The sequence below is a fragment of the Ornithorhynchus anatinus genome, chromosome 16 (genome assembly GCF_004115215.2).
Source record: "Ornithorhynchus anatinus isolate Pmale09 chromosome 16, mOrnAna1.pri.v4, whole genome shotgun sequence".
In the NCBI taxonomy this organism is placed as follows: domain Eukaryota; kingdom Metazoa; phylum Chordata; class Mammalia; order Monotremata; family Ornithorhynchidae; genus Ornithorhynchus; species Ornithorhynchus anatinus.
The window spans coordinates 46,165,426-46,192,496 of record NC_041743.1 but is presented as its reverse complement, the minus strand read 5'-3'; the positions used below and the strand labels follow the sequence as shown (position 1 = coordinate 46,192,496).

At 58.6% G+C, this 27,071-nt stretch overlaps 2 protein-coding genes across 2 annotated transcripts; one reads left to right on the top strand and one right to left on the bottom strand.

The window, feature by feature from the left end:
• Window positions 1–617: 617 nt before the first annotated feature.
• On the bottom strand, window positions 618–11,270 carry SERINC2 (serine incorporator 2). Its single transcript, XM_029080223.2, has 10 exons — window positions 11,188–11,270; window positions 7,100–7,261; window positions 6,554–6,756; window positions 5,375–5,454; window positions 5,007–5,144; window positions 2,937–3,106; window positions 2,386–2,476; window positions 2,033–2,180; window positions 1,418–1,648; window positions 618–1,148 (listed from the first exon to the last, which is right to left on the bottom strand). The coding sequence occupies exons 1-10, from the start codon at window positions 11,224–11,226 to the stop codon at window positions 1,010–1,012; spliced, it is 1,401 nt and encodes a 466-aa protein (XP_028936056.1). The 5' UTR covers window positions 11,227–11,270; the 3' UTR covers window positions 618–1,009.
• Window positions 11,271–24,175: 12,905 nt separating this feature from the next.
• On the top strand, window positions 24,176–26,751 carry FABP3 (fatty acid binding protein 3). Its single transcript, XM_029080206.2, has 4 exons — window positions 24,176–24,398; window positions 25,381–25,553; window positions 26,086–26,187; window positions 26,477–26,751. Exons 1-4 carry the CDS (start codon window positions 24,326–24,328, stop codon window positions 26,531–26,533), a joined length of 405 nt encoding a protein of 134 aa, XP_028936039.1. The 5' UTR covers window positions 24,176–24,325; the 3' UTR covers window positions 26,534–26,751.
• Window positions 26,752–27,071: the final 320 nt, after the last annotated feature.

Below are 27,071 nucleotides of genomic sequence, written 5' to 3'. Positions count from 1 at the left end.
GCCGTCCGGGTTGCAGAGGCCGCCCCCCCCGCCGGCCGCTCGGATAAGCTGACCCTCCCCTGACGCTCCGGCCCTGTCCGTCCCTCTCGAGGGGCAGAGCTGAGCTGAGCGCAGGGGGCCCTTGGGAGGCGGACCAGGGGGGCCGGGAGCTGGGAACCGAGTCTGCGGCCGCCCCAGTGACCCCCGCTACAGGGTTTAGGGACCCAGGCGGCGAGGCGACAAGCCCACCTCTGCCGGGGACACCGGCAGCCGCTCCCCAAGCCCGGGGGACCCTTGGAGCCGCAGGCGGGGACGGGGCGCGACGCGCCGGCTGCGGGCTGGCTCGGCTCTCCGCGGCCCCTTGTGCTTCCAGCCGGGAGCTGATTCGGCCTCGGGTTGCCCACGACCCGGCCCCTCCCTTCCACGGTGACACACACACACGGGCCCATACGGGGGCACCTTTCACACCAGTACCTAAGGGTAGCGAACTAGAACACACAACCCCCGACAGGGTCACTGCACACACCAGCACGGGCGCACACACACTCACACAGACATGTAGGGGTAGCACATTAGAATACACCAGCGCACACTGGGGCGGCACACCAAAACATACATGGGAGCAACACGCACACAACTTGGGCACCCAGGACACATTTATTGGTATAGGCTATGATCCTGACTGGCACCCAGACTGAAAGACGCCTCAGTTTGGGGGGGGGGGAATGGGGGGAGGGTATTCGCGACCCCGCGGGGGCACGGTGGACCGTGTCCTCCCGGGGGTCTGGGTCGTATCTTGCGTCAGATGGGAGGGGAGGGGGCCGAGGGCCAGGGGGGGGGGACGGAGGAGGGTGGGGGTCCCGGGACACGTGAAGGGGTAGGAGGGGCGCGATTGGCCGGTGACCTTCCTCCCTCCTGCCACCAGCCACACCTTCCCCTCCCCCCAGGGACGGGACCCTCGGCCCTCTTCCCGCCCCTGAGCCCTGGGGGCAAAACTGGCAAGGGGGAGGGTCCAGCAGTGGGGAAGGACTCAGCTGAAGTCCCGGTTGGGCAGCAGGAGGGGGGCGACCAGGGTCCAGAGGTAGAGCAGGAGCCCGGTCCAGCTGGCGCCCATCTTCACCCAGACTGAGATCCAGGAGCTGATCATCTGCCCGGAAATGGCGTCCGGCCTGTGGGGCAGAGAGGGGACAGTGTCCGGTGCCATCGGCCCCTCTCCCACCCGACAATGCCCATGGGAGAGGGACACCGAGGTCACCTCAGCCCGCTCCACCGCCCCCGTCGCCCCCGACTGCGGCCCCTCCTCGGGGCCGGCCGGGGGCCGCGGGATCACCCACCCCCGGGGCTGCGCAGAGCACACGGCGGGAGGTGATTGGTTTATAGGGGAGGGGGCAGAGACGGGGGCAGGGGAGCAGGAGGGGCAGGGGGTGAGCTCACCCACCTGTACCAGTTGGTGAGCGTCATCATGACGTGCAGGGAGGCGAGGAGCAGGCAGAAGTGGAAGAAGGAATAGTTGTATGAGACGGCGTCCTGCTCATTGTCGTAGGCACGGGCCAGGCCGTGCTCCCCGGAGGCTGCGGCCGGACACTGCTGCTGCTGGGCGCTCAGCATCGGCGGACATTCCTCTGTCTGCATCAGGCTGTTGACCTGCCGGTGGTCAGACCCCCGGACGCTGCAAGGCACAGGGTTTGGGGACAGGTTAGCTATGGCTCTGGCCCCACCCTTCCACTCCATCGCCCGCCAGGGTCACCAGCTCTCTCTGCACCTCTAGTTAGCCCCTCCAGATCGCTAGCCCTCTCTGTGCATCCCCAAAGCCTGCTAGCCCTCTCAGTGCCACTGTGCAACTCCAGTCTGCTAGTCCTCTCTGTGCCGTTGTGCAACCCCTTACAGACTGCTAGCCCTCTCGGTGCCATTGTGCAACCCCTTCCAGACTGCTAGCTTTCTGAGCCGCTGTGCATCCCTACGAAACCCCTAGCCCTCTCCGGGCCACTGCTCTGGAGGAGAGTTGGGTTAGGAGCAGGGAAGGCTGGGTGGTGGCCTGCAGCAAACACGGCACCTGATGAAGACGGTGCAGAGGATGAAAATGATGAGACCCACGATGCTCGGCGCGTCCCACCACTGGCTTACGTATACATCCTCGAGGACTACCACGTTGGTGTCGTTTTCCAGCACCAGGACCGGCAGGTTGGGGTTACAGTCTTGGTCTGGGGATCAGGGCAACAGTGACTCCTCACCCCTCACCCCACGGCCTCAAATTGGCATGGGGGGTGCTGGGGTGAGGAAGGGAATGGGGGTGGACCCAGGCCCAGCAGGGGGAGGGAATGGGGGTGGGGGCCTCTCCCTCGCCGGCCAGGTTGGGCTTCCCCAGGAATGAGGTCTGGGTGGGTTGGGCTGCGTGGAGAGGCTCACCGGGGACGCTGGACAGGGCCGACCACGTGACGAACATGGTGTACAGGGAGATGACGGAGGCCTGCAGCAGGCCCGAGTTGGGCTGGGCATCCTGTCGATGATCCAGCGGCCGTGAGCCCTCAGCCCCGGGGTCCCCCTCCACACCCCGCCCTTCAGGCCTCTCCCAGGCCCCGGGGTCTCCCTCGGCCCCCCGCCCTTCAAGCCTTTCCAGGGCCCCAGGCAGTGAGCACAGCCATCTCCCCACCCCCAATACCCGAGCCCCGCATTTCTCCATGGGGCTGGATGACCAAGCAGGGCTGAGGCTGGGGTGGCCAGACCCTTGATCCAGCCCAGAAGCTGGGAGGAAGGCCAAGAGCCAGACTGGGGCAAGTGGAAGCCTAGGGCTGGGGTAGAAGCCGAGGTGGGGGCTGGGGAGTGTGGGGAGGGGCTGGGGGAGTCAAAAGGTGGGACTGGGGGAGGTCACCATGGGGCTTGGGGATGGGGTAGAAGCCCACAGAGGATGCTGGGCGAAGAGATGAGGGCAGGGGTGGGGTGTAGGCGGGGCCACTCACCTGGACCCTGGGCAGGACAGCGATGATGGAGACACAGAGGCAGAAGACGAGGTTGAGGCTGATGAAAATTTTGCTCTCATAGCAAGGCCCCGGCTGCGTGTAGTAGACAAACAGAACGGCCACTGCCGTGACGGTCAGCACGTAGAAGAGGATGGTGAAGAAGAAGAGGCCTGGAGGAAGCAGGCGGGGTGGGGTGGGCCCGGTGCTCAGGGACCACGGTCAAAAATGCTAACCCCCCACAGAGTCCCTGGACCCCACCTGTGTGGACTGAGCAAGCTACACCGTCCATAGCTTATGTGGGCAAGGAATGTGTCCGTTTATTGTTGTATTGTACTTTTCCAAGTGCTTAGTATGGTGCTTTGCACACAATAAGCACTCAATACATATGACTGGCTGACTAAAAGGATGATGAAAAAGAGCCAGGAGACCCGGGGTGGCAGGTAACTCAGGGGTGGTGCGGAGGCGGCAGAGAAGAGCACCTCCTCCTTGCCAAATCCAACAGCCTCTATCTACTACTCCATCCTGATCCTCCCCAACCTTTCACTGCCTTCACTGCAACACCGTGGCCCACCCCTTTCTCCTGGAAACACTATCAAACACCAATTTCTGGGATACTGACCCGTCCCCACTCCCAGTTCTCCTTCTACCTCTCTGGCCGCTCCTCCTTGGTGTCTTTTGTCGGACCATCACGGGCCCCGTCTCTCAAGCTCACAACATTCTATTTGACTCCTCCCTCTCTCTTTTAATAACCACATTCAGTCGATTCATAATTCTATCCATTCTTCTTTCACAAAATCTCCAGAATCAGACCCTTTCCTCTTCAACCAAACTGCCACCACGCTGATCTAAGCACTCATCATTTCCCACCTTGATTGCTGCATCTGCCCCCTTGTTGGCCTTCCTGCTTCCTGGCTTTTCCCACTCCAGTCCATACTTCACTCTGCTGGCCAGATTACTTTTCTAAAACATCTTCTACGCCTGTCTCCCCTACTCTTCAAAAACCTCCAATTGTTTCCATCTACTTCCGTGTCAAATAGAAACTCCTCCCCATCATCTTTAAGGCACTCAATCAGCACTCTCTCTGCCTTCCTTCACCTCCTTCCTTTCCCATTACAACCCAGTCGACATACTTTGTTTCTCTAAAACTAACGTACTCGCTACTATGCCTCACTCTTAAATTAACCAATTAATAATTATTCTTATTATTATGGTATTTGTTAAATGCTTACTACGTGCCAAGCACTGTTCTAAGCACTGGGGTAGATACAAGGTAATCAAGTTGTCCCATTTGGGGCTCACAGTCTTAATCCACATTTTACAGATGAGGTAACTGAGGCACAGAGAAATTACGTGGCTTGCCCAAGGCCACACAGCTGATAAGTGGCAGAGCCGGGATTAGAACCCATGTCCTCTGACTCCCAAGCCCGGGCTCTTTCCATTAAGCCACGCTGCTTCTCATGGTACTAAGTATTGATTGTGTGCACAGCACTATATTAAGCACTTGGGAAGGTACAATATAATACAGTTGGTAGACATAATTCTGCCCTCAAGGAATTTGTAATCAATTAATCAATGATCTTCACTGAGTGCAGAACACTGTACTAAACACTTGAGAGAATGCAACCTGTTCATGAAAATAAATTACAGCTAGGGGAAACGGCCAAGTATAAGTATACAGAATCGAGAGTTGTGAGGCTGGGGGTGGGGTGAGTATACAAGTGTTTCCTCTTATACTTCATTGATTTTTGTGTTGCTCTCCCCTGAGAGTTGTAGGTTCCTCGAGGGTGGGAGTCTTATATACTATCTATTATACTCTCTCAAGTTACAGTAGGTGCTCAACAAATGCCACCGATTGAATGACTGATGAGGGGAAGGAAAGAAAAAAGAGTAGGGGGAGGGCTGCCATTTCCCTCCAACCCGCTGACCAGGCGCGGCCCCACCTCATGCACTGACCCCCAGTCCCCCAGAGTGCCCTCCGTACCAGCCCCGCCCCCCGGGTCTGCCCCCAGCCCCACCCAACATGGTGCCCTCCGTACCAAACCCCGCCCCCAGTCCCAACCCCACACTGACCTCCATACCAGCCCCGCCCACCACACTCAGCAGCTCGGCGCAGCCACCGCTGATTCCAGCAATGGGCAAAGTCGACCACCAGGATGAGCTGAATCAGGAGGAAGAGGAAGGAGCCAACGACGCCAAAGTAGTGCCAGACTGGGAGTTCAGGGTCGGGGGAGAGAGTGAGGGGCCCAGCCACGCCACAGCCTCCTCCGGCCCATCCACCTGGTCCGCTGGCCCCCCAGGTCTCTGCCCAGCCAGGGGCAGAATCCCAGGGGGCCTGGGATTCTGGGCCCCCTCCCCGGGGTTACACAGCGGCACCCTTGGGCCCTGCTTCCCTCCTCCCACCCACCGGCCCCGGCCTGGCTCCCGCTGCCGTGCCCTACCCTCAGTGAAACGGCCATCAGGGATGTAGAAGGCGCCCACGGTGATGCCCAAGAGGACCAGGAATTTGAAGAACCAGAACCTGGAGGAGGAGGAATCAGGGGAGAGGGAAGAAGAACGCTGATGGGGTCAGGGGTAGGGGAGCAATGACAGTCTTCATCATAAGACGCCAACTCACACACTCACACACGCATGTCATTCCTCTCCATCCACCCTACCCACTGGACCTCATTCTCAGCCCTGCTGATGCTGACCTTTTTGCTCATTCCCTCCCCCTACCTGCAACTCCCTCCCTATTCACATTACTGCTTTTCCTATCTTCTAAGTTCTTCTGAAAGTTCACCTCCTCCAGGAGGTCTTCCCTGATAATAATAATAAAAATAATAATAATTGTAGTATTTGTAAAGTGCTTCCTATGTGCCAGGCCAGTGTACTAGGCACCAAGATGGATACAAGCCAACAGTCCCTGTCCCACATGGGGCTCACAGTCAAAATTCCCCTTTTACATATGAGGTAACTGAGGCAAAGAGAAGTGAAATGACTTGCCCAAGGTCACACAACAGACAAGTGACAGGGCCGGCATTAGAACCCATGTCCTTCTGACTCCCAGGCCCATGCTCTACCCACTAGACCACACTGCTTCTCTGAGACTGGGGCCTTAATACAGTGGCTTAGACTGCTTAGCCACACTAGCTACCTGATTAATCTCCCATCCTATTTCCAACCCCACTGCTCCTTGTCATTTAAGCATTTGGGCACACACATTCTCCCCTCACTCCTAGCACACAGGTCACTTAAGTCCATAGCTCTATATCTGAACTTTAGTTTCCATCTCTCCCACTAGATTCTAAGCTCCCTGAGGGCATGGATCAAGTCAACTAACTCTACTGTACTCTCCCAAGTGCTCAGTCTAGGGCTCTGCAAACAGTAGGCACTCAGTAAATATCATTGATTGATTATTGGGAGGGAGAGGCCAGGTCACTTTCTAACTGGTTGTGGGACAGTGGCTTTTCAGATCTCAAGCCAATTCCATGTGGGTAGGGAGGGCTGTGGGGAGAAGAAGAGCTTCCAATGTGAAGTGGGGCTGTGTATGTGTTGGGGCCTGGGGGAATGGGGGCGGACAGGAAAGGGGAGGTTCCATAAGGTTGTGCTCTACAGGAGGGAGAGCCCCAGCACCTCACCCATTCTGCACGGCGGCTCGAGGATCCTGGCTGCTCCGGATGCAGATCATGATCATGGCACAGATGGCGAAGAACAGGGCAAGAGCAAAGCCCATTCGGTACACAGCCCGCAGCCCCAGGAGGGCCCCACAGTCATTGGGGGTCAGGATGTCCGGCATCTCGGGACCAGGTGCCACGGGGTATCCATCGCATGCCCAAGGCAGCTGTGGGCCAAGGATAGGGTGGGCGCTGAGGGTCGGGCTGCAGGCAGGCACATGCCACAGCTGAGGCCTGCCCCACCTGGATCCCATTTCCCTGTTGCCCTACCCCCCCCACTCCTCCAGTTCAGCCCAGTCCAGCCCCTCGCCCTACCTACCTCCACTCCCACCAGCCCAGTCCTCCCCATCAACCAGCCCAGATCCCCCATCAGCCAGCTCTGGCCCCTCGCCCCCAGCCCAGCCCAATCCCCCCATGGACCAGCCCCTCTCCTTGCTTCCTGTAAAGCCCAATGCCGGCACCGACCAGGCCCATCCTGCCTTGCCTGGCGCCCAGTACCGTGTCCCCTACCCGGTGCAGCTGGCTCTCCACGCGGGGGCTGATCATGATGATGGAGACCAGCGTCCCCAGGAGCAGGAAGAACGTGAACAGCAGGCGGCTGAGCGTCGAGTTTTTGGTGGACGGACAACAGCCGCACAGGATACAGGGGGCCGAGCCACAGAGGCAGGATGCCTGAGGGTGGGGATGGGGGAGAAGGGGGGATGAGGGGACTGGTAGGGGGAGTGGGGTTCCCGAAGTCTTTGGCCCCAAAGAGCCCTGCCCAGGCCAGTCTGGCACCTAGTAGAACCTCCAGTCCGACTGCGGCTGTGAGTGTGAGCATGTGTGTGAGTTGGGGTGGGGAGGGGCGGGAGGAGCAGAGGGGTTCAGGCATGGACAGGAGTCTCTCAGGCTTCTGGGAATGCCACCCGGCACACACCCACCCAGTAGCACTCCTGAAAGGGGCTTTTGGATAATGGCCATCTCCAGCTCCCTGCTCAGACACTTCCAGCAGCCCCCAGGGATAGCCACACATGGGGGAATACACACACACACACTGAAACATGGACACACCCACATAAACAAACACGTTAACACACTTGTATGTGTGAATATGAATGCATGTGTTAACAGTGTGTGTGAACACTGAAGCAGTTCACACATCCCCAGGTCCCCAGGCCTGGGGGGCCAGGGAGAAGATCCCAGCTCATAGGACAGGACTAGTGTACCTGCTCTTGGGGCAGGACCACTACGCCCACTCTGGGGGCTGGACCAGTGTGCCTGCTCTGGGGACAGCACCTTGAGAAGGGTCTCAGACTCCCGGCCAGCAGGGGTCTGCCTCCCCACCACCCCCCATAGGGCAGTCCTACCCCATAGGAGCAAGGAGGTGGGGAGAGTCCCCAAGAACACCACTCCAACACCGGGAAGAGGGGGAGGAATCCCCTGGAACAGATGTTACAACACTGTTGGGGGGAGGTGGAATCCCCATGAATGGTGGCTAGACCCCTGGGAATTGGTTGGAGGATGGAATCCCCTAGAATAGGCATTAGAAAGTTGGGAATGAGGACCAGAATTTCCTGAAATGGCTGCTAAAATGCTGGGACTGGGGGGGTCAGGATTCCCTGGAAAGGCTATTACAATGCTAGGAATATGGGTCAGAAACCCCTGGAACGGCTGTTGTAATACTAGGAATGGGGACTGGAATTTCCGGTAATGGCTGTTAAAACACCAGGAAATGAGTGAGGATTAAATAAATAAAAAACAAATGTTGGTATTTGTTAAGCGCTTACTATGTGCAGAGCACTGTTCTAAGCACTGGGGTAAACACAGGGGAATCAGGTTGTCCCACGTGGGGCTCACAGTCTTAATCCCCATTTTACAGATGAGGGAACTGAGGCACAGAGAAGTGAAGTGACTTGCCCAAAGTCACACAGCTGACAAGTGGCAGAGCTGGGATTCGAACTCATGAGCCCTGACTCCAAAGCCCGTGCTCTTTCCACTGCGCCACGCTGGATTCAGTGGCAAGACAGAGGAGATCGAGGTATAGTGAGTACGTTGCTGTTAGAGGAGCGAAGTTAGGGTGCTGGGTTGAGGTAGAAGATCAGCAAAATAAGATAGGCAGGGGGAAGGTGATTTGAGAGGTTTAAAGCTGATGATGAGGAGTTTCTGTTTGATGTGGAGGTGGATGGGCAACCACTGGAGGTTCTTGAGGAGTGGGGAAACATGGACTAAATTTTTTTTAGAGAAAGGAGCCGATAGCAGAGTGAAATAAGGACTGGACTGGGGAGATACAGGAGGCAGGGAGGTCAGAAAGGAGGCTGATGGAGTAAACAAGGTGGGATAGGATGAAGCGCTTGGATCAGTTCGGCAGCAGTTTGGATGGAAAAGAACGGGGAGTTTTAATGATGTTGTGAAGGCTGAATTGACAGGATTTGGTAACGGACTGAATATGTAGGTTGAACGTTAGAGTTGAGAGAAGGATAACTCCAAAGTTAAAGGCTTGTGAGGTAAGGAGGATGGTGGCTTCACAGACACTGTCCCTCTCCTGGTTCTCCTCCTATCTCTTTGGCCACTCCTCCTCTGCCTCCATCCTCTAACTGTGGGAATCCCTCAAGGCTCAGTTCTGGGTAACCTTCTATTCTCCATTCACACCCACCCCTTGGAGAATGAATTCGCTCCCACAGTTTCAATTATCTTTACATGAATGATTCTCAAATCTACGTCTCCAGTCCCAACCTCTCTCATTCTCTGTAGTCTCACATTTCCTCTTACCTTCAGAACAACTCTACTTGGATGACCCACCGACACCTCAAACTTAAGTCCAAAAAGGAATTTATCTCCTTACCTTCTGAAACTCTGTCCTCCCCCAGACTATTCCAAAACTGTACACACCATTAATTTCTGTCTCGTAAGCCCATGAGCATAACCTTATCTTCAACTCATTTTCCCCATTCAACCCCCATATTCAGTGTGAAGCCAAATCCTGCAGGTTCTACCTTCACATCTCCAGAATCTGTTCCTTCCTCTCAATCCAAACTGCTAACCACGCTGATCCAAGCACTCATATCCCTCTTCAGCTTCTGCAACAGCCTGCTCGCTGATCTCCCCGCTTCCTGTCATCTCTCCCCATTCCAGGCCTCATTTCACACTGCTGCTGGTATCATTCTTCCAAATAAATGTCTCCCCGCTCCTCAAGAACCTCTAGTAGTTGCCCATCCACTTCCACATCAAACAGAAGCTTCTTAGCATCAACTTTAAGGCTCTCCATAGGCTCACCCCTTCCAACGTTCTCTCCCTCATCTCTTACTACCACCCAAGCTGCACACTTTGCTTCTCTACGCCAACCTACTCACTACACCTCAGTTTTGGTTATCTCACACCTGACCCCTTGCCCACATCCTCCCTCTGGCCTGGAACTCCCTCCCCCTTTGTATCCAATGGTCTACTAGACTTCCCACCTTCAAAATCCTCCTAAAACCACATTTCCTCCAAGAAGCCTTTCCTAAGCCCTCGCTTCTCTAAGCCCTCCTTTCTGCAACACATATACACTTGGACCTATACTTCGGAAAGCACGTTGATATTCATCCCAGCCCCACGGCACTTAATGTACATACTCATCTATATTTATGTTCATGTCAGTCTCCCCTTCTAGTCCTTGCGGGCAGGGCTCGTGCCTACCTACTCTGTTGCACTGTCCTCCCCCAAGGGCTTAGCAGACGTTTCTCCAGATGTCTGGATCACTGAGGGTGTGGATAGGGAGGATTCAGAGAGGGCAGGCAGCCTTCGAAAGTTAACTTGAGAATCCAGTTATGCTGCTCCTTCACAATCCCGCCCCTCCTAAACTCTAGGCCTACTCCAAGAAGGAGAGGGTGGGTCTAGGGATGCAGGAGTCTCCAGGGGATGCTCCCCAAAGTGCTCGGAGGGGAGGGAGACAGGTGATGGGGGGGGGGGGGCGGGAAGGCACGGAGACGGGTGACACGCTGGGGGGAGGGCGGGGAGACAGGGGTCTCGCGTATCACCGAACTCCCTAGGCAGGGCCCGACCCTGGCACGGCCTCCGCCCCTGCCCCGGCTGCCGGGCACGTGCTACTGGGCTCACCGGGCCCCAGTGGCTCCGGCCGCTCCCGGAAACCGGAGGAGAAGCAGAAGCCACTTCAGATCGCAGCCTCGGCCGGGCCCGCCCCACCACAACAGGTTCTGGGCCGCCCGGCCCTACCCCGGCCCGATAATCCTCCTCCCCCAGCCGCTCCCGCCGGCCGCCCCACCAGCACCGACCAAGCCCGGAGGTGTGGGGAGGGGGAAAGTGGGGGGACCTGGGGGAGGATTTCCCAAGCGCTTAGTGCAATGGTTGGCACAAGCTAAGGGCTCAGTAAATACCATTCATTGATTGATTGCCGGGGGTAGGGGAGAAAGAAGGGACCACGGGTCAGGGCGGGGCTGGCGGGGAGGAGCCCGGCCGGGAGTCTGGGCCGGGAGGAGAAGGGGAGGGGGCGGGGGACAGACAAGGAAAACTTGCCGCGGGGAAGTTTGGGGCAGGAGGAGGCGCGGGCCTCGGAGGGGAAGTTTGGAGCGAGGAAGTCGAGGAGCGCAGAAATTTGGGGTGGGGGATGCGATGAGACTCACGCAGCTGAGCAGGGAGCAGACCCCCAAGCAGGCTCCCATGGCGCCGGCGGCAGCGGCCTGACTCCCTTCGGGCTCGGGCTCAGTCCCCGCCCCCTTCTCCCGCTCCTCCGATCCCGCCCCCCCCCCCCCAATTCGCCCCGGCCCCGCCCCCCCCCGGCTCCTCCCCTCCTCGCGCTACCTGCCGAGCCCGCTCGGCTCCTCGGAAAGTTCCGCCCGCCCCCGGCGGCCTCCCACTTTTCCTCGGTCGGGGCCGGGCGGGACTGGGGAGGCGTGGCCGAAGAGCCCCGGCCGAAGGACCTAACGAAGTTGGCGCTCCCCAGATTCCCTCCGACCCTCCCTGCCGTCGGGGCTGAGCTAGACCTGGCCGGACGCGGGCTGATCCCCCGGGGACACCCATCGTCACCGCCTGCCCCCTCTCTGCCCGTCCGCCCCTATTATCATTATTATTATTATGGTATCTGTTAAGCGCTTACTATGTGCCAAGCACTGTTCTAAGCGCTGGGTAGATACAAGGTTATCAGGTTCTCCCAAGTAGGGCTCACAGTCTTCACCTCATCTTCACAGTCTTCACCTAGTCTTCACAGTCATTCAATGGTATTTATTAAGCGCTTACTCTGTGCAGAGCACTGTACTAAGCACTTGAAATGGGGAGGAGGCGGGGGGAGGTCAGACAGACAAGGAAAACTTCCCGCGGTGAAGTTTGGGGCGGGAGGGGGGCGCGGGCCCCGGAGGGGAAGTTATTATTATTTACCCCCATTTTACAAATGTTAAGTGACTTGCCCAAAGTCACACAGCTGATAAATGGCGGAGGCGGGATTAGAACCACGACCTATGCCTCCCAAACCCGGGCTCTTTCCATTAAGCCACGCCGCTTCTCTATTAAGCCTCCCTCTGTCTGGACGCCGCTCATGTCTTTCCAGTTCCCAGTTCTTTCTGCCGTGTTCCTTTCTCTGCCTCGGCGGCTGAACCTTCTAGACTGTGAGCCCCTTGTTGGGTAGGGATCGTCCCTATCTGTTGTCGAATTGTACTTTCCGAGCGCTTAGCGCAGTGCTCTGCACACAGCAAGCGCTCAATAAATACGATCGAATGAACCCGCTGCCTTGCCCGAGCGCTGTGTGACTTTAGGTAGGTAGCTCAACCCCTCTAGGCCTCAGTTTCATTTGACCACCCCCGACCACTGACCAAAGCGGTGATGATATTTCGAAACCTCATTAGCACGTCTTCATTAGGGCGTTAACCTGCCTCTCACACCTGTTTCTCGTGGCCTCCTCCCCCTATGCCCAGTTCCCCCCACCCCAGCCCCGCACCCAGAGCGGGTCGCCTAATTCCCAGACTCCAAGCTCCTCAAGGAAGCAGGATGTGCGGGGACGCCTCTGGCTCTGTCCCATCTCCTGCTTGTAGATGCGAAAGCGTATATGTGGGGCGTGTGCGCATCTGTTCTGTGTAAGTGCCTGTGTGTGAAGTGGCGGGGAGGATGGGGAGGGAGACGATCAGGGCGTAGAGGGTGGTTCCAATGGTTTCCCATGGGGAAACTGAGTCCTAAAAGCACTGACTTGAAATGAGGCGGCAGAATTAGAACCGGAACTCAAGAAACCTTGGGTTCCCCTTTCCCCACCCCCACAACAGCCGCCAATCCGGAGCTTGTTAACCCGCGTCTCCTCATTAACACAAACCTCGTCCTGGTTTCTGAGACCGACAGGTCGTGAATTCAGGGCAGGACCCTGCCCCGGGCCTGCCCAACCTCTGCCCCCGCCCCTCGTCCCCCAATCCTTCCCACCGCCCCATCCCTAACTTTGTCCCAGGCCCTGCCCCGGCTGCCTGGCCCGTCCCAGCTCCTGCCCCGTTCCTGCTCCTGTTCAGTCTTTGCGTTGTCCTAGCTCCGGTTCCATCCCAGCCCCTGTCCCGAACCAGCTTCTCTCCCCTCCCATTGCAGCCCCTGTCCCATCGTAGCCTCCGTCCCAAACCAGCGGCTGTCCCAAACCAACCCCTAGTCTGTCCCTGCCTCTGTCCGGACCCAGCCCCCGTCCCGTTCCAAGCCTTGCCCGGATCCAGCTCCTGTCCCATCCTAGCCTCCCAAGCCTTGACCTCATCCGGCTCATGTCCCATCCTAGCCCCCGATCCCGAACCAGCTTTTCTTTCGTCCCGAACCAGCCCCTGTCCCGTCCCAGCCTCTGTCCCGAATCAGCCTCTGTCCCGTCCCAGCCTCTGCCCGGAACCAGCCCTTGTCCCGTCCCACCCTCTGTCCCGAACCTGTCTCTTTCCCGGCCCAGTCCCAGTCCTGTTCCAGCCCCTGTCCCGTCCCAGCCCCGGTCCCGACCCAGCCCCTGTTCCATCCCACTCCTGTCCCGTTCCAGCCCCTGTCCTGTCCCCATCCCCATCTTGTCCTAGCTTCTGTCAGTCAGTCAATGGTATTTTATTAAGCGCTTACTGTGCGCAGAGCACAGTAAGAAGCGCTTGGGAGAGTACAATAGAACAATAAACAGACACATTCCCTGCCCACAACGAGCTCAAAGTCCCATCTCAGCCCCAGCCCCGTTCCTACCCCTGTCCCTACTCAGCTTTTGCCCCGTCTCAGCCCCTGCCTTATCTCAGTCCCTTCACTATGCAAGCCTCTGCCCCGCCCCTAATCGCAGTATTTGATCTACCATCCTTCCGGCCATGATGGCTTGGTCCGATGCTTTGGGTGCCTCTGGTCTTCTCGGCCTCGACCTCTCCCGTCTGGCCTCACTTCCTGTTTCTGGACCATTTACAGGTTCTGGGCGGGGCCGGGCGCACAAGAAAATGGGGTCGGGGGGGGGGTCGGGGTGAGGGGGGGGGCGTGGAGAGAGGGCTCTCACTGTGCCTTCTCCGGCTCCCGGAGGAATCGGGAGAGGGGCGGGGATGGGCCTTTTCCGACCTCCTCCAACGGGGGTGAGGTCCTTCGGGGATGCCCGCGGCAGGAGGTTGGCCTTGATGACTTCTCGGGTTCTAGAACTGGGCCTGACCCCAGGCGGTTTGGGCGAGGGGAGGGGGAGAAGCGGGACGCCCGGGGCCCGTCCGGAGACGGACAGAGCTAGAATGGAGCAGAGTCACCTCTACGGTCGGTTAGGGGGCTGGGGCTGAGGCTGCTTCGGCCCGAGAGACCGGGCGGGTCCGGACTCTGCAGGCTGGAGGGTACAGAGTCGGGGTCGGGTCGGCATCGGGGCCAGCAGGGCCAACGCGGAATTCCCCTCACACACCGCGCGAGAAGCCCCTTTGGAGTTGGAGGGCGACAGGTTCAGCACCAACAGCAGGAAACGCTTTTTCCTCCAGAGGGGGATGAGCACGGGAATCCATCCCCAGGGGACATTGGACAGCTGGAAACACCAGCACGTTCACAGGGGTTTGGACGGACCTGGGACGAGGGTTCACACAGAGCCAATGGGAAAAGTCAGGGATGGAGGGGAGAGAGTCAGGAGTGTTGGATGATTCGTGCTGGATCACTGGGGGAAAGTCAGGGATGGAGAAGGGAGACTGAGGGGACGGGGCTCGGCCCCTTTAAATGGCGACAGAGGCCAGATGCTGACTCCCCTGCCCCTGCCCCTGTCCCTGTCCCTGCCCAGCGGGGCGTGGAGAAAGTGGGTTTGCTTGAAATAGCGAATCTTCCTGGGTGTCAGTTATAGCCCGTCACCTGGGAGCCCCAGCCCCCTCCCCCCACCACGCACACCCCCGCCGCTGGTTGCTGAGGACTTTAATACCCGTTCACGGGACCGGGTTGGGCGGGGGAAACAGATTCAGCGGGGATCTGTGGCGCGGGAGGAGGGTTCGGCAGCAGTGCAGGGCCAGAAGGGAGGGGCCGGACCGATTTGCCGCCGCTACCAAATGTCCTGGGCGGGAAACAAGCTGAGGAGGGGTCAGCCTTGCGGCCAGAGGTTGGGGCTGGCCGCCTGTCCCTCCCGGCGGGAGGAGTAAAAAATAATAATAATAATTATTATTATTATTAAGCTACTTGCTAAGGTACTTACTATTTGCCAGGCACTGTACTAAGGGTTGGGGTGGATACAAGCAAATCGGGTTGGACACTGTCCCTGTCCCTCATGGGGCTCACAGTCTCAATCCCCATTTTACAGAGGAGGTAACTGAGGCACAGAGAAGTGAAGCGACTTGCCCAAGGTCATCCATCAGACAAGTGGCGGAACCGGGATTGGAGCCCATGATCTTCTGAGTCCCAGGCCCGTGCTGGAGGCTCCGAGCGGAGGAGGGACAGGGCGGCGCAGCCCGAAGCAGCCCCAGGGCCGGCAGGTCCCGGAGGCGCGGTCTCAGCGCTGTGACCCTCCTCCTCCACACTGACCCTCCCCTGAGCCCGGACAGGACCCGGCTCTTCGGCAGAGGTCGGGGGGGCGGTGGGCGGGATTAGGATTAGGGTGGTCGAGGGGAGCGGGGACGATCACACACCATTTGCATCGTCAGACCCCCCCCAGCCCCTCCGTCGAGATTCCTCCCCATCAAACTCAGCCGCAGCCCGGCAGGGTAGAGCTCCCGGGTAATTAGTGACCCCAAAGCCCTTTAATTACTGTCATCAGCGGGAACGGGAGAGTCGGGGAGGGAAGCGGGAAGACAGGAACACGCGGGGGCGGCGCGGCGGGGCGGCGGGGCGTGGCGTGGGGATCTTTTATGACCACAGATCAAAGGGGCCCGGGGCTGGGACGCTGCGCTGGGCGCTGTCAGGGGTGAGACCCCCGCTCCCTCCGGGGTCGCTCCGCGGTCACTCCATCCCGGGCGGAGCCACGAGTCACTACTCCGGTCGGCCGGCGGGGCCAGGGAGGAACGGGCTCTGCCCGGGCTGGAATGGGGGCGGGGTCGTGGTCCCGGGGAGACAGACGGTCGCCGCCCGGTCCCACCCTGGCTCCAAGGTCTCAGGCCCCCAGGCCCAGCCCCTCACAGGTACGGGGTACCCATACATAGCGAGAACACACTCAAGCAGACCCACAGAGCAGCAACACGTACAAGTGCACCATCACACACAGGTCCCTCACTGTGGGAGTCCTTCAAGACTCAGTTCTGGGTGCTCTTCTAATTCTCCAACTACACCCCCTCCCATGGAGAGCTCCTTCCCTCTCTAGACTTAAACTACCATCTCTCTGCGGTGGACTCCTGAATCTACATCTCCAGCCCTGACCTCTCCATCTCTGCAGTCTCGCATTTCCTCCTACCTCAAGATATTTCTCCTTGGTTGTCCTCCTAATACCTCAAATTTGGCCTGTCCAAAAGAGAACTCCTCATCTTCCCATCCAAACCCTGTCCTCCCACTGACTTTCCCACTATCCATCACCAGCACCACCATCCTTCTTGTCCCGCAAGCCAGTAACTTTGGCTTTATCGTCCGCTCATCCCTCTCGTTCAATCTGTCACCAAATCCTGTTGCGCCTACCTTCACAGCATCGCTAAAATCCGCCCTTTCCTCTCCTCCAACTACTGTACTTATCCAACCACTGATCCTATCCCATCTTGATTATTGCAACAGTGTCCTTCCTGACCTCCGTGCCTCCTACCCCTCCCCACTCTAGTCCATGCTTCACTCTGCTGCCTGGATCATCTTTCTAAAAGAAGTTCAGTCCATGTTTCCCCACTCCTCAAGAACCTCCAGTAGATGCCCACCCACCTCCACATCAAGCAGAAACTCCTTATCCCACCAACTTTAAACCAATCAGCTCACCACCCTCCTAATTCTCCTAACTGATTTCTTACTACAGTCCAGCTCGCACACTCTGCTTCTCTAGTTCCAGTTGACTCACTGTGCCCCGATCTCGCCTATCCCCCGGTGGACCACTCTCCCAAGTCCTCCACCTAGCCTGGAATTTCCTTCCTCTCCATGTATGCCAGACCACCCTTCTCCCCCATCTTCAAAGCATTACTAAGGTCACATCTCTTCCAAGAGGCCTTCCTTGATGAAGCCCTCTTTTCCCTGGCTCCCTCTTCCTTCTGAATCATTTATGTGCTTGGATCTGTGATCTTGGGATATTCGATATTTGCCTCCCCCTCAACCCCACAGCTTTTATATACACTTCTTTAAATTACATATTATAAATTATTTAGCTATATTAATGTCTGCCTCCCCCTGTAGACTGTAAGCTCATGGGAAGCAGCATGGCCTAATAGAGCATGGGCCTGGGAGTCAGAAGGACCTGGGTTCTAATCCCAGTTCCACCACTTAGGTGCTGTCTGACCTTGGGCAAATCATTTCATTTCCTCTGTCTCTCAGTTACCTCGTCTGTAAAACGGGAATTGGCTGTTAGCCACATATGGGAAAGGGACTGTGTCCAACCTGATTAGCTTGTATCTACCCCAGCGCTTAGAACAGTGCTTGACACATAGTAAGCATTGAACAAATACCATCATCATCATTATTATTATTATAGGTGGGGAACGTATCTGCCTCCTCTGTTGTATACACTTTCCCAAATGCTTAGTACAGTGGTCTGTGCAAAGCAAGCACTCAATAAATACTATTGATTGATTGAATGGGGGCTGGCTGCTGGGAGAGGGGGACCGGCTTCAGTAGCCTTCTGGGCCCATGAGGCCAAGGCCCAAGACTCCCAGTCGGCTGCACGGGAGGGTGAGCGGCGGCCGTGGAGGAGGAGGACGGTTGTGGGACGGAGGGGAGGACGGTCGAGGTCATCGGGCACCCGAGGTTGTCGAGGGTCGGGTTAGCAGCGGGACTGGGGAGAATTTCCTCAGAAACCCCTGGGGCGGGGGACACCATTCACAGAAACGATCCCCGGAGCCCTGGGCCATGAGGTTGGAGTAGGGGGAACGGAGGGTGCAATAGGGCCGAGCCCCCAAGCCCCCGGGGCCGGGGAGGGAGTGGATCAGGGTGGAAATCTCTCGGGCTAAATTCAGGCTAAACAATCCCGCCAAATTAGGGGCCGCTGAACGGAGAAGGAAAAATCCCCTCCGCTCCGCCCACTCCAGACCACGCCCAGTCCATGCCCTTCTCAACCCAGGCTCTGCCCTTGCTCTGCCCAATCTAAAATCACGCTCACTCCAAGCCATGCCCACCCCCACGTCTGCTCCGGCCGGCCCCACCTCCTCCAAACTCAGTTCAGTCCCGCCTTTCTCCTCCAGGTCCTCTCCCCGCTTAAACCCCCTCCAGGATCAGGCCCCGCCCAGATTTCCATGAAAATTCATCGGAATGAGGTGGAGCAAAGAGGAAACTCAATTCTTCTAAACTGATATCGGCCCGCTGCCCAATTTCCTGCAAGTCGGGTACATTGCGGCACATGCTGACTGGCACAGCTATGGCAGGGATTGCGGTAATGCCCGGTGGCGGGGAGAAGGGTGAGAGGGGCCTGGGCGTGCGGAGAATACAGAGCTCTCTCTCGGCCGCTGGGGACCCCCGCCCCTTTGGGCTCCAGGCACTGAAGAGCAAAGAAACCCAGCGTGATGGTTCACGGTTCCCCCACCCCGTTCTCGCCTGCCCCTGCCCAGTTCCGAGGAGGGGGGCGAGGGAGGATGTGGGTGTGTGTGTCCGCGTGTCTGAATATCTATCTGACCCATGCAGTGGACCAATGCAGTGTGTCTGTGGATTCAATCTGTGGCTGTATATTAGTAAACGTTTGTGTGTACCCTGGAATATGTGTGTGTGTCCCCACGCGGAAGGCGAGGTGCCGAGCAGTGCTGGAAAGAGTCGAGGACGGGAAGGAGGAGTCGGGTGGGGGTGGGGAAGGACCGAACCCAAAGAGAAGCCCCTCCCTCCCTCCCTTCCCCCCCACCCCACCGACCCCCCCTTGGCAGCGCGGCGATTCCCTGAATAAACACGAGGAGGCGGCAGGAGGCCCGCAGCCCGGTTCCCCGGTGGGGTGGGTGTCCGTTAGTGTGTCCGTCCCGTGTCCTCGTCTTTCGGCAGCGGGCGGGGCGGGGGCAGGAGGCTCCGGGGTCTGATGAGAGGCCCGGTCGGCACTGGCCACAGCTCCTGAATCCGCATCCCGCAGGGGGCCGGTGAGAGGAGGGTGCCAGGGAAAATCGGTAGGGTGAAACTCACCCCCTCCTTTCTTCCAGTCCTCTCCCTCCTTGGACGCTTGAACTCTGACACAGTTCGGGGCAGGCCCCTGGCAGGGCCGCTGGACGACTTGTGCTGGCCCTGACCCTAGGGTGGCGCCTGACTAGTCAAGGTCAGTGGGCAAATGGTCAGGGCCAACCCGAGTCCAGCCGCAGCCTCTCTGTGCACCTCCAGGTCCTACACCCCCCAGCCTAGGGAGGGATCTCAATGGAAGAGGGGCCCTGACTGTCCAGAGTAGGGTCCAGCACTCTGGACTGGGGATTAAACCTTCCTCCCTCAACTTCATCTGGGAGTGCCGTGTAAGATAGGGACTGTGTCCGACCTGATGAACTTGTATTTAATAATTGCAGCATTTGTTACGAATTTACTATATGCCAGGCACTGCACCAAGCACTGGGGTGGATGCAGGCGAAGTGGGTTGGACACAATCCCTGTCCCGCATGGGCCTCACAGCCTTAATCCCCCTTTTGCAGCTGAAGTAATTGAGGCACAGAGAAGTGGTTTACCCAAGGTCACACAATAGACAAGTGACAGAGCTGGGTTTAGAACACAGGTTCTTCTGACTCCCAGGCCCAGGCTCTATTCACCCACTACGCTGCTCCTTATTTACTTAGAACAGTACTTGCCACATAACAAATACCATAAAAAAGAGAAGCGGCATGGCCTAGTGGAGAGAGCACAGGCCTGGGAGTCAAAGGGACCTGAGTTCTAGTCCTAGCTCTGCTACTTGTTTACTGTGTGATTTTGGGCAAATCACTTAACTTCTCTATGCCTCTGTTATCTCAACTGTAAATTAGAGATTAAGACTCTGAGTCTCACATGGGACAAGTACTGTGTTCAACCTCATTAACTTCTCTGTGCCTCAGTTACCTCATCTGTAAAATGGGGATTAACTGTGAGCCTCACGTGGGACAACCTGATGACCCTGTATCACCCCCAGCGCTTAAAACAGTGCTCTGCACATAGTAAGCGCTTAACAAATACCAACATTATTATTACCTTGAATCTACCCCAGAGTTTAGAACAGCACATAATGAGGGCTTAACAAATACCACAGAAAAAATGGGTGGAGAAGGAACTGAGACACCAAGCGACCCCTCCCCAGCATGGCAGATCCCTTCCCCTTCCTTCTCCAGCTTCAGCTCCAACACCTGGGCACAGTTGGGGTTCTGCCATTTCCCCATCCCTAGTTTATTTCAATGTCCGTCTCCCCTCTCTAGACTGTGAGCTCCTTGCGGGCAGAGAACGTGTCTACCGATTCGATTATACTGCTCCAAGCGCTCAGTACAGTGCCCACGCTCAATAAATACCATTGATCGAAGTGCAGAGGAAGGTCGAGACTCAAGCCCGGGGTCCCACAGGAACCCAGCCCCCTCCTCCCCCTTCCCCTCCCCCCCGGCAGCGGCTGGGGAAGCTTGGCTGCCGAAGGCCACGTCCCACCCCCAAGTGCAGAGGCCCCACCCGGGGGATCTGAGGCGGGGCGGGGGCAGGGAGGCGGCCCGTTGGGCACTGCCGCTGGAAACTGAGGAGGAAGACCCCGCCCTTCCAGCCCCTCCCCCCGCCGCATTGGCTGGAGCAGTCTGACGGGGATGGGAGGGGGACAGGACGACAAGGAGAGACGTCGTGTCCCGGGGGGTCTGGGGCGGGGGGGAATCTGTCTCGTGCCGCCAGGAGCCTGGACCGGTGCCCGCGCCGGGGACAGGACCTCCATGGTAGTGACAGAAATAGCTGCCGTTCCCCTCCCGTTCCTCACCCGGGGGTGGGGGAGAGGCCGGAGCCGAGGGGTGTGGGGCGTAACGGAGACAGATGAGGATGAGGGTCACCGAGCCTGGGACTCCCACCCTGCCTGCCTCCCCGCCTCCCCACCGCCTCCAACTGGCCCTAGGGACCGATTCCGCGCACGCGAGGAGGTGGCTCTGGTCCGGTGCGAGGTGCCGGTCCACAGCCCCTGCGGCCCAGCAGTGTGGCGGTGGGGGACATCAGCTGAGCCTGGCAGCCGGCCCTGCCAGGGGAAAGGTCGGGCAGCGCTGAGGCTATTTCTGCCCGATGGAGCTTGGTGGTGAAGCAGGCAAGGCCTTCAAGGTCACGAGGGGGCAGCGTCCCCTTCACTGGCCAGCCCAGGTCACCCTCGGCCCCCACAGCCCGCCGGGTCACCTCTCCACTCCTCAGATGGCTACAACCCAGCCTGCACACTTCTTCCTCTACGCTAAACTGTTCGCTGTGCCTGGATCTCGCCTATCCCGCCGCTGACCTCCCGCCCACCTCCTGCCTCTGGCCTGGACGCCGTCCCTCCTCAATTCCGACAGTTACTCTCCCCACCTTCAAAGCCTTACTGAAGGCAGATCCCCTCCAGGAGACCTTCCCTTCCCTCTTCTCCCACTGCCTTCTACATCGCCCTGACTTGCCCCCTTTGTTCTTCCCCCTTTCCAGCCTCACGCCACTTATGTGCATATTTGTAATTTTTTAAATAATAATAATATTTGTTAAGCGCTTACTATGGGCAAAGCACTGTTCTGAGCGCTTGGGGGATACAAGGTGATCAGGTTGTCCCACGTGGGGCTCACAGTCTTCATCCCCATTTTACAGATGAGGGAACTGAGGCACGGAGAAGTGAAGTGACTTGCCCAGAGTCACAGAGCTGACAAGTGGCAGAGCCAGGATTAGAACCCATGATCTCTGACTCCCAAGCCCGGGCTCTTTCCATTGAGCCACGCTGCTTCTCTACATTAATGTCTGTCTCCCCTCTTTAAACTGTAAGCTCATGGTGGTCAGGGGATGTGTTTACTGTTGTACTGTACTCTCCCAAGCGCTTAATAAAGTGCTGTGCACACAGTAAGCGCTCAATAAATGCGATTGAATGAATGAATGCTGCTCATGATGGAACCCGGACCTGTCCGCGCCTCCTTCGGGAAGCTCTCTTACTTTCCCCCAACTGCCCACCGGCTCGGGCAGCCTCCTCTATGCCCATGCACCCTGGCTGTAAATCCCGCCCCTCGTGGGCCTCATCCCCGTGGTAAATTTACGCCCCCGGGGTCCCGGGCCGCATCTGTCTGTGAAGTTTGCACATAATAAGCACTCAATAAATACCACTGATTGGTTGATTGCTTCCTGAAGGAACTCCGCCTTCCTTTCCTTGGCTAGAGAGCTGCTAGTTACCATAATGCAGAAAAATGCGAGCCCCACGAGGTACTCGTGAGGCCGGCATATTTAGCTAAATACAGTAATCACATTTGCCCTCGCCCTTCTCCTTGGTCCAGGACCCGTTCCGTCACAGACGCTAATGGGTTAATTTAGGAGGGTGTCCGAGGAGAAAGGCGGTAATTTGGGGAGCTGTAGTTCCGCTGGCTCACGGGAAATGGAGTCCGGCGGTCGGTAGGTAAGCTTCAGCCCCGTCCCCTTGTCCGATGCCAACCACCTCTTCCTCTGAGGCAGCTGGGGGGCGAGGTGAGTGTGTGTACCGAGAATCTGTTGTATGTGTCTCCCCTCTGCCATTCCCCACTATGACACCTCCCCATCCTGTCTCTGTGTTTCACTTGCTCCATCTGTCTCTTTTTTCATTTCCCCATCCGGGTTACCATGGAAACGGGTAGGGGGAAGGGCTGCCTGTGTCCGGCACGGAGACAGAGAGAGATGGATAGACAGAGAGAGATTCCCCGAAGGGCGGCTTGGGAGTCCGACCTGAAGGCAGGAAGTGGTGAGTGGAGGGGAAAATCGGGGTTGTGCCCACCACGCAGGGCACAGCCGGATGCCGCCCACAGAAGGCACGAGGGTTGGCCACCTCTCCTTGGGGTCAAGGCTCTGAGAAGGACAGGAGCTTGCCTGAGGTAACACGGCTGGGTAATCAATCAATTATACTTATTGAACACTTACTGTGTACCACAGAGTTTGTAAGAGTACCATACAATAGAGTTGGTAGACACTATCCCTGCCCACCAGGAGTTGAAAGTCCACAGACCGATTAGAGATGGGGAAAATAGTAGAGCGATATAGTAATAGAAAGGTAGAGCCCCTCTCTTCCCCTGCCCTGCCTACCCTCACCCTACACCCCCAGCCAGAGCCAGATCCTGGCTCTCACTGATCCCACTCCCACCACAATCTCCCCTTCATGCTGGGAAGGGATTTGCCAGGTCGGGCTTCAGTCAGGGTAGGCATGTGTGTAAATATCCATCAGTATCTTATTTTAATGTCTCTCCCTCTAGACTCCAGAAGACCCTTGTGCACAGGGGCCTTGTCTACTTTGTTGTACTTCACTCTCCTAAGAGTTTGGTTCAGTGCTCTGCATTTATTAAATGCCTAATAAATACAATTGATCGATTATATGTGTGTATTGGAGGGGGTGGGTAGGTCGTGTGTGCAGCGGGAGAGACTGTGGTACACGTGTGAAGGCCTCTGTTGTGCACGTGTGTTCCTGTGTATGTGGATAGTCCACCTATCTGCATTCATGGCTGTTTCTGCATCCTGGTCTAAGTTCACATAAGCACACACCCATGTGAGCAAACATCCCCACACCCTGACAAATCTGCCCCCACTCTGGGCTCCGAAACTGCCGACTGTGTGAGCCCTCCACGGTCCCCCAACCCTTCCCTGTCCCTCCCTGACCGTTCCCCCGGCCGGGGGTCGGGGCTGTAGTCCCCCTGCTTATACAGCCCTGACCCCCGGTCCGCGGTACCGGGCCCTGCTCTCCCTCGAACTGATTAGGAATCGTGAGGGGTGTCCAGGGACCGGCCCCAGGTCCCAAGGATCCTGTTTCCCAGCCTCGAAGGTTCTGCCGTGGGGACCCAGCTTTTTCTCCCATCGGGGCAGCTCCCGGATCCCTGGGAGCCAAGGTCCAGGCCCTTGGGGCAGAGCCGGCCAGAGGTGGGGGAGGGGAGGGGAAGAGGAGGAGGGGGGAGGAGAGCAAGCGCTTCTCAGTCTCCCCCCACCCCCCACCACCATACATTTCTAGCCTCGTTGCGGGCACATCCACGTGACTGGGGGGAGGGGGGTGAAGTCATTTAAAGGGGCCGCACGAGGAGGGAGCAGCAGCGCTGAGATTCGTGTCCGCAAGCAGTCCAGCCCAGCCCAGCCCAGCCCAGCCCAGCCCAACCCGTCCGTCTCGCCCGCGACCACCCGGCCGGCATCATGGTGGAAGCGTTTGCAGGCACCTGGAAGATGGTGGACAGCAAGAACTTCGATGACTACATGAAAGCCATCGGTCAGTGCCGGGTGGGCGGGGGTCCCCCAGCCCGGGCAATGGGGTGGAGGGGCGGTCGCGGGCCTGCAGAAGGGCCCCTCCCCCGGCTGCCGCAGCCCTGTCGGTCCCCCCACCGCCCCCTGCAACCGCGGGTCGGGTCCGTGGGAGCCCCAACACAGGGAATGGGAAGGACGTGGAGGCCGCCCCCCGCCCCGGTGCAAGGATGGGGTGGAGGCGGCTCTCCTGCCCTTGACCTTGGAGCGGGCGACGCACGTGCTGCGGTGACCCCCGCTGCTCCGGCCGCCTCTGTCCGGCAGCCCGGAGAGGGAACTGCTGGCCACGAGGACCACAGCCGGGGGGGGGTGTCTAGGGGAGGGGGGTGGGAGGAGCCCGCAACACCCCCCAACGACCCACGGGAGCGGGTGTGGTCAGCCAGCGGGCTCCCCGCTGAAGCCGGGGCGTGGAGTCCCGCGTGGGTGGGTGGAAGGCTGTGAGGGGTCCCGCGTGGGTGTGTTTGGGGGGGGTGATAGGGTCCTGCTCCATCCCAGCAGCGCCAGAGACCCCCCTGCCCACCCCACCAGAATCTCCACCTCAGCCCTTCATTGCCCCACTGCCGTCCCCTCCCCATCGCCGTCGGCGGGGAGCTCGATCTCCTTACTCCACCTCCTCTTTAGGGCGGGTCCTACACAAACAAAGGCGCCCGCCGCCGAGGGGAAGAAGGGTCAAGGGTCGGGGCTGGGGGCCTCCCCCGCCCCCCGGGCGGGGCCAGGCCACCGCTGCTTCCAGGGTCTCTGGCGACCCCCCACTATTGGTCAGCGTGCATCTTCTACAACCCATTTAGCGGTGCGGGGGAGGAGGGGTCGGTCCCTACCCCCCTCTCCTCCCTCCCCCAAACCCGGATTGGGGTCGGCCGGCAGGGGTGGGATCCCAATCCACCAAGTAGACTGAAGAGAGGGAGCCAGGTCGTCCCCCGCCCGCTGAGTGCCCCTGCTCCACCCCGTAGGTGTGGGTTTTGCCACGAGGCAGGTAGCCAACATGACCAAACCCACGACCATCATCGAGGTCAGCGGCGACACCGTCACCATCAAGACACACAGCACTTTCAAGAACACCGAGATCAGCTTCAAGCTGGGGGTCGAATTCGACGAGACCACAGCCGACGACAGGAAGGTCAAGGTGCGTGGGGCTGGTGGGTGAGGAGAGGTGTGTGTCTGGCCCCTCCCCAGGGCTCCCCGCTGCCCTTTGGCTTGGGTCATTCTAAAGGGTGGGGACTCCTCTGCCCCTCTGTAGGCCAGTGTGTAGGACTTGAGGCATGGCGGGGAGGACGGCCCTCCCTGCTTTGCCCGTGTGTCCTTGAAGTGTTGGCAGGGGGCGGCGGCAGCTGGCTGACTGGCTCTCTCCGTTGGCCCTGGAAACCTTATCTTGGAGCCAGCTGTGGGATCACAGTGGGGGTGGTGTTGTCTACACCCCACACTCCTCCAGGGAAGCCTGAGGCATGCAGGGAGGGAGGGACACAGGGGTGCCAGTGTGCAAACCAGCCCTTTCCCCTGTGAGTCAGGGCTCCTCCCACCCGGGGCTGGGGACGGGGGGCAGATCCCACCCATCTCAAAGCCACCAAGGCTTTTTCAAGGGGGTGGGGGCAGTTGGGAAACAGTGGGGGTGAACCAGAAGCTATCCCTGTGCTTACCTACCCCACCCTCACTCTCAGTCCACAGTGACCCTGGACGGCGGCAAATTGGTGCACGTGCAGAAGTGGGATGGGCAGGAGACGACGTTGGTGCGGGAGTTGCAGGGCAGCAAACTGATCCTGGTGAGGGCAGGGGGGTGGAGGGGTCATCTGAGGGAGGACCGAGGGGAGGGGGGCAGCCCCCTCCATGCATGCCTTTGTCCCTGAACTTTGACCCTTGCCCCCGTGGATCGAGAGGGGCCAATTTCCCTCTCTCCCACCTACGGAGGCAGAAGCACAAATGCCATGGGCTGGCAGGTGGCTGCCATCCTCTGGCTTCCCCCGTAGCTTTCCATTCCCATGGGTACCAGGTGGGAAGGGTGGGGCAGGTAGGAGGAGCCCATACTAACCTTCCCTCTCTCCATTCCCGCAGACGCTGACATTGGGTAATGTGGTCAGCACACGCACCTACGAGAGGGAGGCAGCCTGAGCCTGGATGGAGACCCCTTCTGCAAACCTCAGCACCCTCGCCTCGGTTTCCCCAGCCTTTTGTACTCAGCTGGCCCCAGCTGGTGGGGGGCAGCAGTGTTGGGCACATGGCCAAGCCCCTCTGGCATCCCCTCCACTGACCCCACCCCGGCCACTTTCCTGTTTTATACTACAGCGCCCCGAGGCTCAGCCCCAATAAAGCAGAGCCGAGGGACAGTGGAGTGGGTTGTATGAGTGGGGGGTGGGTGGGTGGGACAGGGCATAAATTGTGGTAGTCGGGCTGGAGGGGGTACGTGGAACATGGCATAAGCTGTGCTGGCCTCCCCGGTGAGGGTAGTGGCAAAGGAGGGACCTGCATCTGTGGAGCAGGAGTCGCAGAAGCAGAGGGGGTGGGGCTGGGCAGAGGTAGGGTTTTCTGGGTCCTGATCTTGGCACCTCAACCTGGGGAAGGGGTTGAGGCCCTCCTCCACCCTTGCTTATGAGGCCAAAAGCTTCCCCCTGCAACCTGCCCTCTCTAAGCCCCTGGCTTCATTTCTAGG

Excerpts from the sequence above, each read along its gene's own strand:
- SERINC2 (XM_029080223.2), bottom strand. The coding sequence starts at position 11,226 with ATGGGAGCCTGCTTGGGGGTCTGCTCCCTGCTCAGCTGC. Across the intron at positions 5,145-5,374 it reads TGATGGCCGTTTCACTGAGG|TCTGGCACTACTTTGGCGTC; the intron begins GTAGGGCACGGC and ends CTGAACTCCCAG. Across the intron at positions 3,107-5,006 it reads TGGGCGGGGCTGGTATGGAG|GCCTCTTCTTCTTCACCATC; the intron begins GTCAGTGTGGGG and ends TGCTTCCTCCAG.
- FABP3 (XM_029080206.2), top strand. The coding sequence starts at position 24,326 with ATGGTGGAAGCGTTTGCAGGCACCTGGAAGATGGTGGACAGCAAGAAC. Across the intron at positions 24,399-25,380 it reads TGACTACATGAAAGCCATCG|GTGTGGGTTTTGCCACGAGG; the intron begins GTCAGTGCCGGG and ends TCCACCCCGTAG. Across the intron at positions 26,188-26,476 it reads AGGGCAGCAAACTGATCCTG|ACGCTGACATTGGGTAATGT; the intron begins GTGAGGGCAGGG and ends CCATTCCCGCAG.